The sequence below is a fragment of the Mus caroli genome, unplaced genomic scaffold (genome assembly GCF_978045245.1).
Source record: "Mus caroli unplaced genomic scaffold, Mus_caroli_1 scaffold_1, whole genome shotgun sequence".
NCBI lineage: Eukaryota > Metazoa > Chordata > Mammalia > Rodentia > Muridae > Mus > Mus caroli.
The window spans coordinates 156,305,399-156,326,975 of record NW_028227256.1 but is presented as its reverse complement, the minus strand read 5'-3'; the positions used below and the strand labels follow the sequence as shown (position 1 = coordinate 156,326,975).

At 40.6% G+C, this 21,577-nt stretch overlaps 1 protein-coding gene across 1 annotated transcript in view; it reads left to right on the top strand.

Moving 5' to 3' along the window:
• The window catches only part of Pappa2 (pappalysin 2), a 236,401-nt gene that overhangs the window by 183,421 nt on the left and 31,403 nt on the right, over nucleotides 1-21,577 (top strand). Inside the window, exons 18-20 of the mRNA XM_021175322.3 lie at nucleotides 2,065-2,200; nucleotides 3,618-3,727; nucleotides 14,956-15,027. Coding sequence (XP_021030981.1) covers nucleotides 2,065-2,200; nucleotides 3,618-3,727; nucleotides 14,956-15,027 — 318 coding nt within the window. The remainder of the gene's footprint in view (nucleotides 1-2,064; nucleotides 2,201-3,617; nucleotides 3,728-14,955; nucleotides 15,028-21,577) is intronic.

Here is a 21,577-nt window from a genome sequence, read left to right as displayed (position 1 = left end):
TGATTTCCAGAGTGGTTGTACAAGCTTGCAATCCCACCAACAATGGAGGAGTGTTCCTCTTTCTCCACATCCTCGCCAGCATCTGCTGTCACCTGAATTTTTGATCTTAGCCATTCTGACTGGTGTGAGGTGGAATCTCAGGGTTGTTTTGATTTGCATTTCCCTGATGATTAAGGATGTTGAACATTTTTTCAGGTGCTTCTCTGCCATTCGGTATTCCTCAGGTGAGAATTCTTTGTTCAGTTCTGAGCCCCATTTTTAATGGGGTTATCTGACTTTTTGGAGTCCACCTTCTTGAGTTCTTTATTCACACAATATGTATTCACTGATAAGTGGATATTAGCCCAAAACTTAGGATACACAAGATATAAGATACAATTTGCTAAATGCATGAAACTCAAGAAGAATGAAGACCAAAGTGTGGACACTGTGCCCCTTCTTAGAATTGGGAACAAAACACCCAGGGAAGGAGTTACAGAGACAAAGTTCGTAGCTGTGATAAAAGGATGGACCATTTAGAGACTACCGTATCCAGGGATCCATCCCATAATCAGCTTCTAAACGCTGACACCATTGCATACACTAGCAAGATTCTGCTGAAAGGACCCAAATATAGCTATCTCTTGTGAGACAATGCCGGGGCCTAGCAAACACAGGAGTGGATGCTCACAGTCAGCTATTGGATGTATCACAGGGCTCCCAATGGAGAAGCTAGAGAAAGTACCCAAGGAGCTAAAGGGATCTGCAACCCTATTGTTGGAACAACATGATGTACTAACCAGAACCCCGGAGCTCTTGTCTCTAGCTGCATATGTATCGAAAGATGGCCTAGTCGGCCATCAATGGAAAGAGAGGCCCATTGGACTTGCAAACTTTATATGCCCCAATATAGGGGAATGCCAGGGCCAAAAGAATGGGAATGGGTGGGTAGGGAAGTGGGGGGCGCTATGGGGGACTTTTGGGATAGCATTGGAAATGTAATTGAGGAAAATATGTAATAAAAATATTAAAAATTTAAAAAAAAGACAGCAAGAGGTTTGCCAGACAAGGGCTGGGTTATTGATAGATCTGTATTTCCTCCCTTGGGTTTTATAGTTCTTAATTTTCTCTGTGTTTCATCTAGGTAGAGTATACTTTGATTATTATTTTTTGTTGGAAGGGGGGTTCTGGGGTGAACCAAGAGTTACACCAGGCAACAGACATGTGGAGGAAGGGAATAGATTTCAAACAGGATTTAAAAGCAGCAAGAATATGTGTATTTCAGTAGAGGGGCAAAGACATACCTTTAGGAAAATTGTTAATTACTTTCACTCCAGAAAACCTGCCTTGGAAAAAATATTCAGCATTTGCCACAAGAAACATTTGTGTGATAATATGTACAAATCAGGGCATAGCAACACCATCTGGGGAAATTTTCCTAAAACAGCATACAATACACAGCTCTAGTCAGTATCTTATTATATCCTCAGAGCTGAAGGAGAATATAATAGTGCTAAGTTTCATGAATGGAAAACTTGTTTATGATTGCTTCACATGGAAGCAAGAGCTTGTCTTAGGTTCCCTGTTTGTTTATCCTTCCATCCTTCTTCCCTTCCCTTCCCTTCCCTTCCCTTCCCTTCCCTTCCCTTCCCTTCCCTTCCCTTCCCTTCCCTTCCCTTCCCTTCCCTTCCCTTCCCTTCCCTTCCCTTCCCTTCTCTTCTTTTCTTCTCTGTTTTCCATTTCTAACTCTGCTTATTGTTCTTTTTTAAAAATGAATTATTTATTTATTTTATGTATATGAATATACTGTAGCTGTCTTCAGACACACCAGAAGAGGGCATCAGATCTCATTACAGATGATTGTGAGCCATCATGTGGTTGCTGGGAATTGAACTCAGAACCTCTGGAAGAGTAGTCAGTGCTCTCAACTGCTGAGCCATCTCTCCAGTCCTCTCCTTATTGTTCTAATCATCATTTAGCCCAATTTCCAGAAGTTAATGGATATTATCATTTACTTGGACCATTTTCCCATCGTACAATGAAAACATAATAACAATAGTTCTGTTCTTATATTTGATATTCTAGATTCCCATCCTCTGCACTAAAGAGGGGTTGTGGACCCAGGAATTCAAGTTGTGTGAAAACCTGCAAGGAGAATGCCCACCACCCACCTCAGAGTTGAATTCTGTGGAGTACAAGTGTGGACAGGGATATGGGATCGGTAAGAACAGAAATCTGTTCATGTCACCCTCTTTGCTTTAGGACTCAGAGTGCATCCATCTGTGGCTGGATTTGTAGCTCTGAAAAAGATACACCTGAACAGCTACACCCAACTCATGCGGGGCTCCTCCCACATGATGCAGGACTCCTGTATAACCTCTTCTGTTGCAGAAAGGATTACTTGGGATGGCACTCACTTGTGTTCTTCAGTCTTTCTCACTTGTGTTGTTTTTCAGTCTTTCTCTCCAGAGGACTGGGTTCCATATCTGTGGACAAGCGCTTATTCAAGTAATGTCAGTTAAAGTTGTTTGGGACCAGAACTAACTTAGAGTAAAGTCGACTCAACTTTACCCAAACTTGGCCCCTACCATTGTAGAAATATTGAAATTTGTGTGAAACCTTATGAGACTGCATCTAAATTCTGAATTACACAGGCTTGAAAATTTCCATACAATGTAAATGTGCGTAATGTGAGTTAATTTGAAACCTCAGTCATTTTTTAATTGATTCTTCACTGTGTTCCAAGTATTTGTGCCTTGACATACACAATATACTCAGGTCTGGTTCAATGGTGTTTTATGAATAGATTCTCACCCAAAAGCTCCTGATTTCTACATAAATTATCACACACACACACACCCCTAAATTATACAACTTTAAAAAATATATTATTTACCTAAGGACACAGACATGTAGACAATGAGAACTGCAAAGAAGGTTAGCAGTTATGTAATTTGTGGATGAGGAAACAGAGGAACCCCAAAATGAGTTTTATTTGAATAGGCTCTGAGGAGGTGCTTGGATTGCCCCATGTAAACAGTACAAGAGTTTCCTTTGAGAGACCGAAATCCCTGCTTCTGGTTTTGGATGTTTCCTCCTTTACTTGAATAGGTTTCTTGGTTGTGCATGTAATAATGTGTGCCAATTCAGAGGCTAGGCTAGGCTGGGAGGAAATGTCATGATCTCTGCTCTACATCTCCCTGCCCCTCCCAAGCTAATTAAGCTACAAGCTCACAGGTGCAATAAATCTAAGTTCCTGGGAGTTTAGAATAAAATCAAATATGTCTAAAAGGCATCCGTGTTTGGAAAGCTGGAGCCCTGATTTGGGGATTCAGGGATCTGCTAAACCAGGAATTGATCCCTAAATTATTGAATGGCTCAGTGATACATAGATTCCTAAGGAGAAGATATACTATCCCAGGCAGAGGAGGTTGCACATAGGGAAAGGTGAAGAGTTAACTTGCCACAGTGACTCTTGATCACACTGCATAACAGTGTCCTTACAGGTACACAGGAGGTGAATGTTAACACCGTTTGTAACTACCATGATTTTATGGCCTATAGTGTAGAAAGCAAGCATTGGAAAAGACTATGACCTGGGAAATTCATGTCTCTGCTATAAATTTCAATTCCTCTAGGTGCAGTGTGCTCCCCATCATGTGTAATCCCTCCTAGTGACCCTGTGATACTTCCGGAGAATGTGACTACTGACACTTTGGAGCACTGGATGGAACCTATCAAGGTCCAGGTAAGCACAGGGTATAGATAGAACTGCCGACCACTTCTCAAGTGACAGGACACTCCCTGGAAGGATTTAGAGGCTCCCCAAATACCCTGCTATCAAACAGCCCTGTGGGTGATTCCCATGATCAAAGAGAAATGTAGAGTTAGAAAGGGAGAAAAATAATGGCTGAGGAAAAACAATGGGGACCATTTAAAGGGGAAGCTAGAAAAAAACAATGGGGACCTTTTAAAGGGGAAGCTAGAAAGAAAACTCAGAGACAGAAACGACAGGGAAGAAAATGAATAATGGAAACAAGGCAGGAAGTGTTAGGATAAGCTGAGGAAATATGAAAAGATGAGAGGAGAGTGTAGAAAGGCTAGGTTAGACACAGTCCAAATACTTAGCTCACAGGGAGAATGTGGTTAGCAGACAGGAGAGCAAGATTCACTTTCCTGTCTTTCCCCTTCTTTCTAAATCCTGAAATTCTATCCCCAGGTCCATTGTCCTTTAAACTCATGGGGAAAATCTGTTATATCTCTGGTCTCCTCTCTGGTCCTCTCTTGAAATCACTGCCTTCCAGAAGGCTCAATGGAATCTCTTTCTATCACTGAAAATATCATAGTGTCTGTGGGGGTGTGGGGGGTGGGAACTGTCCTCATGTCTCCTCAGAGCCTCTTCTAACCCATATTTCCCTGCCTAGAATCTACAACATTTGAGACTGAAGCCAATAGAACAGAACAGAACCTTTAACCCCTTCAAGGCCACTGATCTCTAAGCCTTAGGTTGCACATTGCTAGTCCTGGAGGCACTCTCGTTTTCAGGCCATAGATAACACCCCAGTTAGAATATTCATCGGTTTCCCCACCCATCCTCTGACTCTTGTAAGACCCTCGGATCTATATTCTCTTTTCTCCAAGGACAATGTTCACTTCCTGGCTCTCTCACATACACTTTCCTTCGATCACTGATTTTACGACTGTCCCCTCTTGCCTGTTTTCTGAGGATATGATGAGCTGCATCTCAGTACATTTGCATGGGTGGTTCCTTCTGCCTCCAATGTTCTCCTAGATATCTGCTTCCTTTATACCTATACTTCTTTCATATTTTGAGTCTAATATTATGAAGGCCATCTTTGGCTATTCTATTTAAAATTTTAGTTGATTTTTCTGGTGCATTCCTTTATTTTTTTCTCCTTGGAACTTTCTAGCAGACATTATATATTTTACTTATTTATTTCTATCTCTAAAAACATGAGGGATAATTTCTTTTTTGTCCATTGTTATATATTTAGACCCCCAGAGTGGTGACTGGGAAATACTAAGTATTCAATAGCTATTTGTAAAATGAATAAAAGTAAAGAAATCAAGAGCTTAATGGATATATATATATATATATATATATATATATATATATACTTTACTCAGTTGGGTCTTCTTTTTTTTTTTAATTAGATATTTTCTTTATTTGCATTTCAAATGTTATCCCCTTTTCTAGTTTCCCCTCCAAAAATCCCCTATCTCCTCCCCTTGCATGAGCTCACCAATCCACACACTCCTGCTTCCTGGCCCTGGCATTCCCCTATACTGGGTCATAGAATCTTCACAGGACCAAGGGCCTCTCCTTCCATTGATGACTGACTAGGCCAATGGATAATATTTTGTTGTGAGTTGTGCTTTCTTAGGATGAGGATAGAATGAGATGAGGCTGCTCTATTAGACTGTTCTATTAAATTCTCTCAAGCTTCTTTCTATACATTCACTTTCACCTCCTTTATCTCACAGGCTTGGGCCCTGATTTGATAGTTCCTGTTAACTACTGGATTTCTATTTGGATTTGACTTTATTTTGATGTAAAATATACTGATTTGAAATTCAGAAACATTGTATAGTGCAATTATTAGTTTGGGGCATAAGTTGTCCAGATGTGATATTGAAGTATCGGTGATCACTATAATCTTTGCATTAAAACATGTATCATTTTAAATATTGGATATATATCATGTGTATATACATCCTAGCTGTCTAAGAGTGTCCATGGGGTCCAGAGGACAGGATTGAATCACCTGGAACTAGGTTTAGAGGTGGTCGTGAGATGTCTGATGTGGGTGCTGAGAACTGGATTCTGGTCCTCTGTAAGAGCAGAACATATTCTTAATTTCTGAGCTATCCATCCAGTCCTTGTAAAGCTAAACTTATGTTCCTGAATTCTGCTAGTCACCAGCTGTATAGCCTCTTATATAGCTGGTGTTCACTGTCCTGGCTCTCAATTTCTTCAAGTAAATGGGGATCATACCCACTTCTATGGATGATCCCAGAATCAAAGGAGAGCCATATGGATGGAGTTTAAATTGATTGGTCCCTAGGAAACTTTCTCATTCAGTTGTCAAGCAAGGAAACTTACTTTACTTGTGCCCATTACTTATCATCTGCAGTCACACTTCACTGTTCTTTATGATTGCGGGCTATGTGTCCTCCAGCTGCCGTTCTGGAGCATAGCTACAGTTAGCAGAACACTCACAATGTGTGTCATATTGCTATGGAAAACGAGATAAAGTGAATGAGTTTCGCCCAGCAATCTAAGGGACAAACTCAGATAATTTGAAAAGTGTAAGACACTAATTGAATTTACTTTAGAAGAATAATTTATTCTTGAAAAATAACGCAGCAGTCAGAATTTCACAAGTAAAAACCAAGAATATTTTATGTGTTTCTGAATTCCAAATCAGTGTCCTTCACACCAAAATCAAATGAAATCAAATAGCAATCCAATCAATGATGAGATTATGTTTCAGCTACTAATGAGCTCATGGATTTGGTCATTTTGTGACACTCAGGGGCTCACGAAGGGTGTAAAATCTAACCTTGTCTTTATAGATAAGAAGAAATATCTCATAAACCTAAGCAACTATGTTTGATAAATCTTGATATGTTGACTAAAACACTCTAACCCAAACTGACTGTCTTGGAGGTTGTCCTGTGGTTTTACCCAGTTTGGGTAAAATATCTCACTTCAGTTTGGGTATCCTTTCACATCACTTGGGCAGTGTATAAAAGAAGGTAGCTCTTGCATCCTACTAAAGGCTAGGATGCTTTGAAATGTGAAAAGATGTGTAACACACACACATCCCACAATTCCACTGGACACTTCAAGTATATTAAGTCATTATACTTACAAATAAGACAATTGCCACATATATACTTGAAGTCTAAGACTACCTATTTTGAGTAGAGTTCATTTGTTTAATAAATAATTCTTGCTGCTTTCATGGAAATCTCTGTCTATCATATTTCAAATCATTTTGTATCCAACAAGACTGCAGCGAGCAGAACTAAATTATTCTTAATTCTGCTTCAAATGACTTTGTTCTGTGTAACAAACATGGTAGCTTATATTTAAATAACAGTTTATTATCTCTAAACTCACATGTATATGCATTAGTACAAATCTATACATGATTCAAATTATGTATCATTACATGTGTGTAACTATGTGTGTAAATACATGTTGTATACATATGTATATAAGTTGAATCTCATCACAAATGAGTAAGCTCAAAAGGATTGTATGATCTCTACATTTATAGGCATTGCTAGATAATCTTCCCAAAATTTCACAGTTGTCAAGAAGTGGAGAAATGTTGAAGCAATGTTTCTGACTATAAATTGTGTGACAGTCTCTGTATTACCACACCCACCGCAATTCTTTTCGCTCTAGCTGTTTCCTTGGGATAGTTTTCCTGTCAGACAGAAAATAGGTCACTCTTTTCAACCATGAAAACCATCCATCCATCCGACACTTCCTTCCCTTATCATGACATCTAAAAAATAATTTAAGAGAGATATTTCCCTATAACACTACTTTTCTTTTTTTGTGACAGATTTTGGTGTTTTGGTTTTCTTTTAAAGAGCAGAGAAGTCTGCTTTTGGATGTCTGTAGTTTATTTTCCCTTCTCTAGAGGGCTGACTAGTTTTTATTCTTACAAATGACAACACCCAAGTTTTAAAATAATATACAATTTATTAAAGGAACAATTTCATGAGATGTAAACTGTCTGTGGTTTTGATGAAAAATACCTTCAAGAAACAAGTGACAAAAAAGAGTAAGGGGGTTTGCTCTTGGGAGCCTCTGTGCTCTCTGTCAAGGAGAAGGAAATGCTATTTATCCTGTAGTATTGTTATAAAAAAAATACACACACACACACACACACACACACACACACCTATCCAGCACAGTTTCCAGTACATATTTAAGTTTAAGTGCTACTTTAACTTATTTAGTATAAATTTTACCCTTTTAAAATATCCTCCATCTCTGAAAAATTGGACCACCTAGCTCCATGGAATAAACAAAAAAAGTTCCATTGTTTGCTAGTATGTGCGTGTGTGTTTGCGTGTGAAGAGGAGATATCTGGATCATTTGCTCTTTTTTGTCCTTTTTTTCAAATTGGGCTGAGAGCCGGGCGTGGTGGCGCACGCCTTTAATCCCAGCACTCGGGAGGCAGAGGCAGGTGGATTTCTGAGTTCGAGGCCAGCCTGGTCTACAAAGTGAGTTCCAGGATAGCCAGGGCTATAAAGAGAAACCCTGTCTCGAAAAAACAAACAAACAAAAAAAACAAACAAACAAATTGGGCTGAGAAAGCTAGAGAATCAATGTTCTTTAAGATTTTTTTTTTGTATAACCTTTGACTAAAAAAGCAATTTCTCTTCTCTTCTCTTCTCTTCTCTTCTCTTCTCTTCTCTTCTCTTCTCTTCTCTTCTCTTCTCTTCTTCTTTTCTCTTCTTTTCTTTTCTTTTTTCTCTTCTCTTTGTTTTGATTTTTTTTTGTGTGACAAGGTTTCTCTGTGTAAACCTGACTGTCCTGGAACTCACTCTGTAGACCAGGCTGGCCTTGAACTCAGATCCACCTGCCTCTGCCTCCTCTAAAACTCTTGTGATGCATACAAGGATAGACTAAACATACCACACACACACACACACAATTACATTTCAGGCAGCAGACCAGAGTATGAAATTCTCAGATGGACACTCTGAGTCTTTGACAGGGTGCTTAAATAGTGGGATCTGACAATAATGAGATGCAGGGCACTCACTGTGTGTTGAATCAGTGTTGATAGCATAGTTCATGCCAGACACGCAGAGATACCTCCTGCCTACTCTCTTTACTTCCTGATAGTGATAGTCACCCTGGACCCTGCTCCAAGCTGCCAAGAGAGAGTGTGGGATGAATTCCAGACAAGGAGTACTTTGCCATTTTCAAGTCTTCATGTTTCCTTCTCTTGATTTCTCTCTTTTCTCTCATTTGACTTGCTAATTTCAGCATCAGGTTGAGCACAAAGGGTTCTCAAAGTAGGTAAACATCTCACCCTTCATCCAAACACCATTTTATCTGTGAGGTAGAAGGAACGTGGTGGTTGCAAGAAAGCAAAACCTGCAGAATGCAGGCCTCCACCAAGACAAAGTTTTGTTTTTCCAAAACTCTTTTTAAGGGTAACATAAATTGGCTATGGCTACTTTTCTCTGCTCTGTCATGAGAAGTCCTTGTTATACCTTCTAAAGGGGGAACGTCGATATTTTAACTTTGAAAGATGAGGTCTTTCAGGAATCCATTTCATGAGGAGATTTTTGTTTGTTTTTCTGACTTTTGGGATTTTGTTGTTGTTTTGGTTTTGTTTTGTTTTGGTTTGGTTTGGTTTAAACACATTGCAGTAGTTCCTTGCCTGGAACTGAGTCTTCCTAAATTGTATTTTAAAGTGATTCCTTCCAAAGCCGAAGGCGTGTATCATCTCCTGTCATTTCTCCATTACTTTGTCTCATAAATTCCTGCTTCACAGCCTGAACAATGATCTCCTCTATTGTTAAGTACTGTCATAATTATGAATTAGTCAGGTGCAAGTTAGTGAGATTTCACCAAAGGGACATTTGACATTTTGGAAAGAACTTTAAGACAACCTGCATTCCTTGTCAGATCCCCAGCTCTTCAAAAGCCCAGGGACAGCAAAGCCTATCATTTTTATTTTGGTTTGCTTTCCCAAATTAACCCTGTAAGGATTAGTGGTTCTTTTAGTAAACAGAATAGTTTAAAGCAAAAGAGAAACGGGAGTTTGAAGTTGTCTTACTGTGCAATTAGACTCCCATCCCTTCTTGCTATCACTGCTCCTTGCTATTTAACCTACTCCATATGGATAGTCAATTCTGTTACTCTCATTCCTTTTGCTGTGACTAAGTAAATGCAAAATCTTTTCATGTATGCAAATGTCAGATAAATTTAATGACAGCGAGATTGACAATATTCACTGGTTTTAAATGTTAATTCAGTTTTCAGAGTAGTTCAGACTGCCATACCTCTTTAATCTTTGTAAGGTGCTAAAAGTGGGTAGTAAGTTTCCTGTATCCATCCTACATGCTAAATCCTTGAGGAGGCAGGTGGATTTTCCTGTCCTGTTATTTATGACTGACATTGGCCAACTGGTAACTGCAGTCAGGACTGGTTCATCCTCAGTCTTCTGCCTCTTCTGACCTGTGAAAGCCATCCATCCCATAAACACAGCCCTCATCTCTGATGATATGCTGCGTCTTCTGACCTGTGAAAGCCATCCATCCCATAAACACAGCCCTCATCTCTGATGATATGCTTATCTTCTAGACTTGAACTACTTGGCATTGATAAAAAGACAATTGCAAATGGTTTTAAAACTGTGCATGATGGAGATAGAAGAAGGAAGTGAATGGTGAGGAAAGCAGCGAGTTAGCGGTCATAGCTCCTAGAGAAAGCAAATGGGATTTTCTCCCTGCCTGGAAAACTTTGGCAAATTACAAGCATGCATGTTATGTACATGAACAATCTATGCAGTAAAATAGAGAATTTTTATTTCTTCTGCCCAGTTTCACTAAATCTTTTAAAATCATGTTGCTTCCAGAGTGCAAATCAATATAGATCCTTGCAATATAACTATCCTTTCTATTGGCAATGCCTGTTCTGAGTTTACTATTATTTTTATGGATTAGCATACATTACAACGATTTCTTGTGACTCTTATGCTACTAATGGCCAACTTCTGAGATGAATTGATGGTCAAGGATTTGTTTTGAGCTTTCCCAAAGGAAAAAGTTCTAAGTTTTAAGTAAAAATAAAACAAAATAAAAACATAGTTAATTTTACTTTGGATTGGGACAATTTAAAAGTAAGGAAAGAAAAAGAAAGAAAGAAAGAAAGAAAGAAAGAAAGAAAGAAAGAAAGAAAGAAAGGCAGAAAGAAAGGCAGAAAGAGAAAGGCAGAAAGGAAGGAAGGAAGGAAGGAAGGAAGGAAGGAAGGAAGGAAGGAAGGGAGGGAGGGAGGGAGGAAGGAAGGAAGGAAGGAAGGAAGGAAGGAAGGAAGGAAGGAAGGGAGAGAGAGACAGAACAGGGAGAGAGGGAAATAGGAAAGAGGAAGTGAGACAGTGAGGAAAGTATGAGGGAAAGAAGGAGAGAGAGAGAGGGAGGGAGGGAGGGAAAGATGGCATTGCTCTGCACATTGCCTCTGTGACATATCATTGTACCATCAAATGGCAATGTAGAGGCAATGATTCACTTCCTTCTTGTATCTGAATTCATTCTGTATTCTCTTCCTTCTTGAGTACAGTTAAGACCATTTGCAAAATGATACTATTATAACCCAAAGTAAGAGAGAGAGAGAGAGAGAGAGAGAGAGAGAGAGAGAGAGAGATTATAGCATTCTATAAACAGTATAAGGACATAATACACACATATGAATATACACATGCACATACGCACGCACGCATGCAGGATCTATCTAATGAAAAAAGAGCTAGCAATAGGAAGTCAGAAGGCAGGGTTCTGCATCCTTTTATTTTCTGTGTCTGCCAACATGAGATCACCTAATAGCGAAATTAAATTAAATGAAAACATAAAACTATCAAAAATATATTGAGAATAATAGGAGAAATGAGCTTAGAAAAAATAGGTTTGAAAATAAAGATAAATTTTATTTCTTTGTCTTCTTCTCTTTTATAATATGTTGTAAATTTGAGCATATTAGAAGACCAGAATTCCGGCATTTATAAATGCTGAGGAATGGTATAAGAGAAGGCCAATTAATCTGTTCAGGATATGCCATCAAGTTCAGGATTTTGGGACCCAAGTCTATGAAGGCTGAATGTCACTTAGATGGAGAAACTGATATTCCCTCAGCAATGTTGACCGTTTAGAGGATAGCACTAGGTCTACATAGCAGCAGATCCTTGTGCTTGCTGGAGAAGATGGCGTTTAGTAGGGGAAGGTTTTTTGTTTTAATACATTTGGTCTGAACTGAGTAAATGATCAATAGGATACCGTGAGAAGGAATAAGGGTGCTGTCATCCACTTCACAAAAGAGCATTTTAACATTTTCCCATCACTGCTTCCTGACGGCAATAAGCAAACATTATACTTTAAATATCAAAACTCATTACCTCTTGTAAGAAAATTTCAATGGAGTCTGATTATTGTTCATACATAAATGGGTTATGCAACCTGTAGGTAGGAAAAGTAACTTGGACATTTTGGTAGGTTGAAAGTCCTGTCCAGTTTTAAATATTTGTTTGATAATTCCATTTAACTGTAATGATAAAATGAAGCCAGGTTGACATCTTATAGTACAGATTACATTATGTTGTCATACTGTTACATTAAGTTATAAATATCAGACATGTGTGAAGATTTCTTCTGTTTTTTTTTCTGAGGGTTGCAAAAGAAAGGTTTATGTGAAGGGCACAGTAAAGAAACCACCAACATGACCTTTCCATGGATAAGTGGGCGAGTTTTATTGTCCTCTGGAAGAGTTTAGAGCAGACAGACAGACAAACAGACAGACTGGATTGGCCAGGGCTATCTGCCAGGGAAAGAAGGCTAGAGGGACCCAGTAGAGGAGATAATGGGGGACAAGGTGACAAGGTTTTGCCATCCTGAGTGCTGGAATAGCAGAAGGACTAGGTTGTGCTTGTGATAAGGGCCAGGAGACTAGCATAGGGGCTTTGAAATGTATAATGTATTTGTGAATTGGGACTTTAGGCACCTGGAGGCTAACACAGACGTTGATATACTGATGGCTGCCACAGATATATGTAAATAGGGAAAAGCATAAGTCCCCCTTTTCCAGAGGAAAGGGAAATGACTCCTTTTGGCAGATGGGAATTTGTTTCACAAGTTCCTGAAGAACCCTGGCTTTATCTGACCCATAGGAATCCTACAGTTGAGCTTGAGCTATTTCTGGGTATACATGCTGAGACCTAATATTCCAACCTTTTGTTGGGGATTAAGTTGTGACTGGTCTTTTCTGTAGCTGCTTCACAGCTGAGGGTAGAGAGGGACATCTTGGTGGTCCAGGAAGGCAGTGAGTGGGAACAGAGTCACTCAGTGGCAGGAGACTTCTGGACAGGTCCTCAGAAGCATTTAGTTTGCTGACCCCACCTGAACCGAGAGGGATGGGCCACATTGGCTGCACTGCTTAATATAGCAGGGACTGGTTTCCAGCAGCTTGCAGCAAAGTCTGGGGCTTTTAGTTTTACAGGACCACCCAGGGCTGGCTAGCAAGGGGAGCCCATTTTGCAGCAGTTTGCAGGGTCACAGTTGATTCCTAGATGGGATCTGTCAGATGAGTGAATCTGCTCAGACAGATATAGGCTAGCGATGGAAGGTATTAGCATGGTCACTGTCTGTAATCTGCACTGAAATCCTTGTAGAAAAGTAGTGTCTGCAAATAGGACACCCATGCCTTAGAGCTAGGACAACAACAGCAAAGGGAGAAGTCATTCACATAGTGGAAGCATAAACATTCATGTGAATAAGACAGAACTTTCTTGACAAGAAAGAAAACTGAGGGATAAAAGATCTTGAGGACCCAAAAGCTGGTTTTGGGTGAAAGCAAGCGTACACTTTCCTCTCTGTAGAGGAATGGAAAAATTGGACAGAGATGTTTTTAGCCCAAGGAGCGCTTTTAAGTCTCTATTTAGAAAACCACTAATGGAAATTCACAATTTCGAGTCTGTGACAATAACAGTAGCTATTGCTTTACCGGGGTTAAGTTAATAGCTGATCAGAATGTCATTTACTAAACTTGAGTTTTTGCAGTCTTCCCATCACATTGCAGCATCTTTGGGTGTTGTTTTTCACATGCCTTGCACCACGCCCGCAGACCTTCAGCACTTGCCTCTATACATCTTGAATCACATCCTTAGACCTCTACAATGTAAACAAAACCTTAAACGTTTTAATTTTCTTTCACCTGGAAACATCCAATAACTCACCATGAGAAATAGGTGGCTGGATTTTGAGAGTGGTCATTGTAAAGAAATATTTCTTTTAAGAAGTAATTTTTTTTTAGTCATGAGCAGCAAGCAACATAGCTTGATTTTGCTTTATTGAAACCTGCATGTGAGTTTAGCCATTTTAGCAGGAGACCCAGTAGCTCTAGGAAAAGCAAGGCCCAATTTTCATATATGAAACCAATTCAGGCTGGCCAATCATTTCTCAGCCTCAAAGCCTTTTTATTTAAGAGACTTAACTCAGGCAATCCAAGCTTTTAAAAAAGATTCTACATTTGGATCATCAGCAAGCAACGTGTTTATCTTTTGCACCCAAAGTCACTCTAAAGCCAGGCTGCTTTGGAGGTGAGAGAAGGCTTTCCAGCTTTCACAGAGGTCAGAAAAGATAAATTTAAGTAGGAAATATAAACCAGGTGACCCACCCCTGTATCAATTAAACTGTATCACCTGCTACCTGGAAAGCCAGTCAGGAATCCTCCATGGTGTTCTCCCAGGCTTTGTTGGAGACAGAGGCCATTGATCTTCAGCTGCCAGACCCAGAAGGTCTGAGGGATTTTTCTGTGGAGAAGAAGCTTGGGGGACTGGTCTACTTTGGGAGAAAGGGTGGAGCAGTCAGTCCAACAGTGCCTACCCTTTGGGCAGGGAGCTGGTGGCAGTTGAGGCATGGGGAAATCCTTTGCCAGGGAGTCAGTGTTATATACTCAAAGTACTCTAAAAATTGTGGTGCCCTCAGGAAGGAAGAAGATGACAGTGGAACAAAGATCCTACTATGAGGGTTTCAACCTTTCATGCTACCCAGCAGGGTTAGTGGTTTCCATAGGCAAGACCAGTTGCTCACCAGGCACACACTGAGGGTCTTGCCTTCAAAGCCCTGGTGCTGGCTGGTGGGACAAGCATGGACCTAAGCATTACTTCCATAGACCTAATGTCTCTGTTTCCTTTATTTCTTTTGTAGAGTATCGTGTGTACCGGCAGGCGTCAGTGGCACCCAGATCCCTCTCTGGTGCACTGCATCCAGTCGTGTGAGGTATGTGGGCTTGACTCCCCCAGTCATGTGGAGAGCTTTGAGTAATATTTGTCCCTCCAATTCAAGGCCCTGTCTTTTCTGATCCCTCTTTCCTTCCCTTAATTTCCAAAATGTAGTTGCCTCTCAGTCCCAAATTTACAGAATGGAGGGTTTCTGAACTCAGTTTTATTTTAGGAAAATCTCAGTCACTTAAAAGACAAGCCAGAATTATTTATGGCTTTGGGATATGTAACTACGCCTTGGAATTAGTTAAATAAGGATTTTACTATAACAATTTTGTTCAGTTAGCAAAGTACCTAAAACCAACTTTGAGGTGTGTGTGTGTGTGTGTAGACAAGGTATTATACTGCAGCCATTATAGCCAAGACTAGATCTGTGGTAATTCTTCTGTCTCAGCCTCCCAAGTGCCAGGGTTATAGGTAGGTAAAAGTCATCAGGCTTTGCTTAAAATTGAGATCCATATGTATTTATATATGCCATATATATACTCCAAATTAAAATAAATACAAAAATTCTCTGTGTAATATAATTTTTTACCAAACAAAAATACATGGAAGTTGTGGCCAAAATCACCTCTACATGAATAGCAGGTATAATCCCAGAGCAGACATTACTCCAGTCACTGTGGCCACTTGTCTGCAGCTTTCCTCCTTTGCATCAACTGAAAGGTCATGCTGGTATCTATGCAAACTTCTATGAAGACCTATATTGCACTATTGAGTGGTCTGACCTAAATCTTCATTATGAAAGAAGAAATTTTGCCTTCGTTCTTCTACAGTGGATTCCTGTCAGTGGGTCACTTCTAGTGCAGTAACTTCTTTAACCTAACAAAGAAGAGTCTAAAATGAATCAGAGCATTGCCTAGAGAGAATGGCCCAAGAACTCTGACACTGAAAAGGAGAATACACACATAGCCCATTTAAATAGGCCCTCCAATCCTAGGAACAGCCAGGGACAGATACAAATATTCTTGTTTAGGCACTGCCCTGTCCAGCATGGCTCCAGGGAAAGGTTCTGGCTGAGGTGGAGAAAGTATAAAGAAAATGTAAATAGATAGACAGATAGATAGACAGATGGACACACAGACAAGCAGGCAGGTAGACAGACACATGTAGATCCACAGAAAAGTTGGGATCAGCTCAGCTCAGATCTCTGATGGAGAAACTGCAGCACGCTGAGACAGTTAGTATGCTTGCTAGATAGAATTCAACAGAGAGACGAGTTATTGCAGCTGAACAAGGAGGCTGAGTTTATAATACAGGGCTAGATCAGGAGACAGGTTTAGCTAATCTCAGTAGGGACAAGTCTCTGTAGGGGGGGTCTGAAGAACATAGTTATCAGAGAAGAGAAAGATAGAGTGGCCATTTTCTTTACACAGTCAACAGTCATCTTTGGTTCTCCCAGAATGGCTTTGCCACATCCATCCCTATGTCAACACCATACATCCATCAGGTCTTCACTTGCTCAGGGCTTTCTCCACTCCCCATGATCCACTGCAAATTTATTCATCCAAACCTCTCTTTGGAATTCAATAAGCCACTTTGCAGTCCTGCCCAGATATTTTTGGCTCCTTGGAGTGTGCTACAGAGAGCGCCTTTAACTGCCATTGATTTCCAGCAATCCCTTCAAACACAACCAACCTGCTTGCAGGCAGACATGTTAGTCCTCTGCTCTGTATCTGAGTCTCTTGATCTAGTTCTAAGAAACTGGGATCCTCATGAGACCAGAGAAAAGGGAAGGGTGGGGTTTAAGAGAAAACTTGCTGGGGAAAAGATACCCATAAAACAGCATTCTGAGGATGTATGAGGGCTAATGCTAGCATGGAGTGTGCTGTGTGATGGTGCGGGGCCAACAGAACAGCTCATCCTCTGCCATCATTAGAAAAACAGATGGTGGTGGAGTGGGGTGGGGAAGCGAGGGGAGGCAGTGAATCATCCACTGGGCAGGGGGTGCTGGGGAGAAGAGGAGGCCAGGGAAAGAGGGAGATAAACAGACAGAGGGCTTAGGGAGCTGGACAGAGATCAAACAGATCCTGAGAGTTTCCTTCTGCTGTTTCTATGCATCATCTCCAGTACGAGGGTGGATGTCAGGGCTTGGGGTTGGCTTCAGTGCTTTCCAGAAGGTCACAATACAGAGCTTTCCATGCTTGTCCTTTCCTCTGACCTGGACCCCAGCACATGCTCTAGAATGATCTATCATCCAGAGCTTCTTACTTAGCTATGTTCTCTTTGAGGATGCCATAAAAATCAATGCTCGCTTCTCCCTGGTTGCTTTCCCTGACACACAGCTATCATGCACTGCTAACCCCACACTCTGACTGACACCAGTGGTTCTGTGTCTTGACCTTGACTAATGTTTTTGTCATCACCTGGGGACTCAGTAGAATATACCTTCTTAGGTTCATCCTATACCCACTGCTTTAGAAACTTTACAGGGGCCCAGCAATCTGTATCTTTTTTTTTTTGATTTTTAATATTTTTATTACATATTTTCCTCAATTACATTTCCAATGCTATCCCAAAAGTCCCCCATAGCGCCCCCCACTTCCCTACCCACCCATTCCCATTCTTTTGGCCCTGGCATTCCCCTATATTGGGGCATATAAAGTTTGCAAGTCCAATGGGCCTCTCTTTCCATTGATGGCCGACTAGGCCATCTTTCGATACATATGCAGCTAGAGACAAGAGCTCCTGGGTTCTGGTTAGTACATCATGTTGTTCCAACAATAGGGTTGCAGATCCCTTTAGCTCCTTGGGTACTTTCTCTAGCTTCTCCATTGGGAGCCCTGTGATACATCCAATAGCTGACTGTGAACATCCACTCCTGTGTTTGCTAGGCCCCGGCATTGTCTCACAAGAGACAGCTATATTTGGGTCCTTTCAGCAGAATCTTGCTAGTGTATGCAATGGTGTCAGCGTTTAGAAGCTGATTATGGGACGGATCCCTGGATACAGCAGTCTCTAAATGGTCCATCCTTTCATCACAGCTACTAACTTTGTCTCTGTAACTCCTTCCCTGGGTGTTTTGTTCCCAATTCTAAGAAGGTGCACAGTGTCCACACTTTGGTCTTCATTCTTCTTGAGTTTCATGCGTTTATCAAATTGTATCTTATATCTTGGGTATCTTAAGTTTTGGGCTAATATCCACTTATCAATGAATACATATTGTGTGAGTTCTTTTGTGATTGTGTTACTTCACTCAAGATGATGCCCTCCAGGTCCATCCATTTGGCTAGGAATTTCATAAATTCATTCTTTTTAATAGCTGAGTAGTACTCCATTGTGTAAATGTACCATAATTTCTGTATCCATTCCTCTGTTGAGGGACATCTGGGTTCTTTCCAGCTTCTGGCTATTATAAATAGGGCTGCTATGAACATAGTGGAACATGTGTCCTTTTTACCAGTTGGGACATCTTCTGGATATATGCCCAGGAGAGGTATTGCTGGATCCTCTGGTAGTACTATGTCCAATTTTCTGAGGAACCGCCAGACTGATTTCCAGAGTGGTTGTACAAGCTTGCAATCCCACCAACAATGGAGGAGTGTTCCTCTTTCTCCACATCCTCGCCAGCATCTGCTGTCACCTGAATTTTTGATCTTAGCCATTCTGACTGGTGTGAGGTGGAATCTCAGGGTTGTTTTGATTTGCATTTCCCTGATGATTAAGGATGTTGAACATTTTTTCAGGTGTTTCTCTGCCATTCGGTATTCCTCAGGTGAGAATTCTTTGTTCAGTTCTGAGCCCCATTTTTTAATGGGGTTATTTGACTTTCTGGAGTCCACCTTCTTGAGCTCTTTATATATATTGGATATTAGTCCCTTATCTGATTTAGGATAGGTGAAGATCCTTTCCCAATCTGTTGGTGGTTTTTTTGTCTTATTGATGGTGTCTTTAGCAATCTGTATCTTAACCAGCAGAGAATTCTAGAAGTCACTGTGGAAATCTAAGAACTACTCTCCCAGACCCAGGGAAAGAAATAGAAAGTTACTAATCTGGGAATTCCTACATTGAAGCTTCCTTTGTTCAGAAATAACTATCCTCTCTCTGCCTCTAACCCACTCCTCTCTCTCTCTCTCTCTCTCTCTCTCTCTCTCTCTCTCTCTCTCTCTCTGTGTGTGTGTGTGTGTGTGTGTGTGTGTGTGTGTGTGTGTGTGTGTGTTATATGTAGTAATTATAAGGCAGAGACAAGAGGATCTATGTGAGCTCAAGGCCAGTATGATCAACATTGGAAGCTCCAGGACAGCCAGGGCTACATAGAGAGACTGCCTTACAAAAATTTAACCCTCCCAACTTTTCTTTTCATCTTTGGATGTAGCAGTCTTGTCCCATATTATTCCATACCTGGTACTTTCATATATATTTAGTTACATTCCTGACCCAGCTTATGTTCCCATAAGTGAGTGTTTTTTAGCTAAGATCAATTTTATACCCCACACCTCTTTGGCACCACTAGGTGAATGAAGGGAGCTACTGGCATCTAATGGGTAGAAGCCTAGGATGCTGGTAACCTTTCCACAGCTGAATATTGTGATGCCTCAAATGTCAATAGTACCAGTTTGGTGAGTTTCTACACCATGCGAACTAATGCAGATCCTTCAGTGTGTTTCCCAGGAACCCATTCTACTTGGATTATTCAATATCCAACACCCACCCATCACTCCCATACCTTATAAAGTACATAATTACTCTGACACTCTTTTTTTTTAAACTTCATATGACCTTAGGGGAAACATTGAATTTTTGGGGTTTCCGAACATTGTAGCTAGCTGCAGGCTGAAAATACCTTTTGCATTGTTGCACACTGGCTACTCAACACGATATCTGGGGTAGCTGAAACTCAATTTGTTGACTAAGAAATGAGTCAATTTATTTACTGCTTACACAACCATTCCCTAAAATATTCTATGAAAACTGTTTAGTAAAATAATGTTTATTCTGTCAGATCCTTGTTCAATAAAATTCCATTTAGCATAGAGAACAGAGGAGAGAGAACTGAGACAGAAACAGAATCAAAAGTGTGTTTCCCCTCTGTAAAGTAACACTTTGAAGTGAGTCTTCATTCTACTCTTGAATTTTGTAATATCAGATAGTTTAAATACATTTAAAACAAATCCTCTCTCTCTTCCCTCTCTCCTTCCTTTACCTCCATCTGTCCCCCTTTCTTCCCTCCCTCCCTCCCTCCCTCCCTCCCTCTCTCTTCCCTCCCTCCTTCCTTTCTCCTTTCTTCCTTTACCTCCCTCTGTCCCTCTTTCTTCCCTCCCTCCCTCCTTCCCTCCCTCCCTCTCTCTTCCTTCTCTCCCTCTCTCTTCCCTCCCTCCCTCCTTCTCCCTTTCTTTCTTTTACCCATTTTTTTCTTTTCCTTTCACAAAGGCCTATTTTCAGTTTTGCCCAAGGTCACAGTCCTAGGCCCACTTACATCAGTGATTCTCAACCTTCCTAATGGTATGACCATTTAATATAATTCCTCATGTTCTGTTGACCCCCAACCATAAAATTATTTTATTGCTACTTCATAACTGGAAATATCTGATATGTAGGGTACCTCATATGAGAGCCCTGTGAGAGAATTCTTCATATCCCCAAATGGATTGCAGCCCACAGGTTGAGAACTGCTGATGTAAATGGGAAACAGCTCTCTAGGAATTTACCTGCTGCTTTCCCACACAACTTATTAATGTCATTCATATGGACTGGTTAAACTTGACTTACACTTTGGCTTTGCTTTTGCTGTGATCTATATCCCTGTAAGGTCAGTTTCCTGAATAGTGTCTGATATTCTCTTGGAGTATTTATTGTTTTCTGTAGAGTTGTACCTTTTTTGTTTTTGTTTTGTTTTGTTTTGAATGATTAGATGTGGGGCGGGAAGATAGTTCATTGGGTAAACACTTACCATGTAATTGTGAAGAAGCCACCTAGGGCTGAACATGCAAATACATGTTAGGAAATCCAGTGTTGCTCTGGAGAGTTGAGAGATAGAGACCGAAGATTGGACGCTCATGGGTCTTCTTTTATGCAGTTGTGAACAACAAAGCAACTCTGTCTCAAGCCAGGGGAAGGTTGTCCTCTGACCTTAACATGTATGTCTGTTCACACTCACATGCATTAAGAAGTATACACATACATACATGTACACATACATACTCCACAAGAAAATTAAGTGCAAATCTTAGCTATGCACAGCACCTCTCTGGCTCTCTTTAAGGTGAAATAAACAATAGTTCGAAGTTGTTTAAGCTGCTAAACGATGCTAATAGTGATACTCCCCAAGGAATAGTACTACAGCTCACCATGGTAACCGTGCTCAATTGATATTCTTGGGATATTCTAAAGCCTTTGACAGTTGTTTGGAGCCTCACAACATTGTAACTGGCCTTCCTTCTCTAAATTCATATGCTTGCCCTCATGAACACCTGCCATGATGCTTAGAATGTTATTTCATGCTTACCCAGTAGGTGTAAGCTTCAAGTTGGATGCAAAACCAGGAGTTTGGAGGACAGGGTTATGCTCACTTTCGTGGTATCTCTTAAAGACGCTGACATAATATTGTT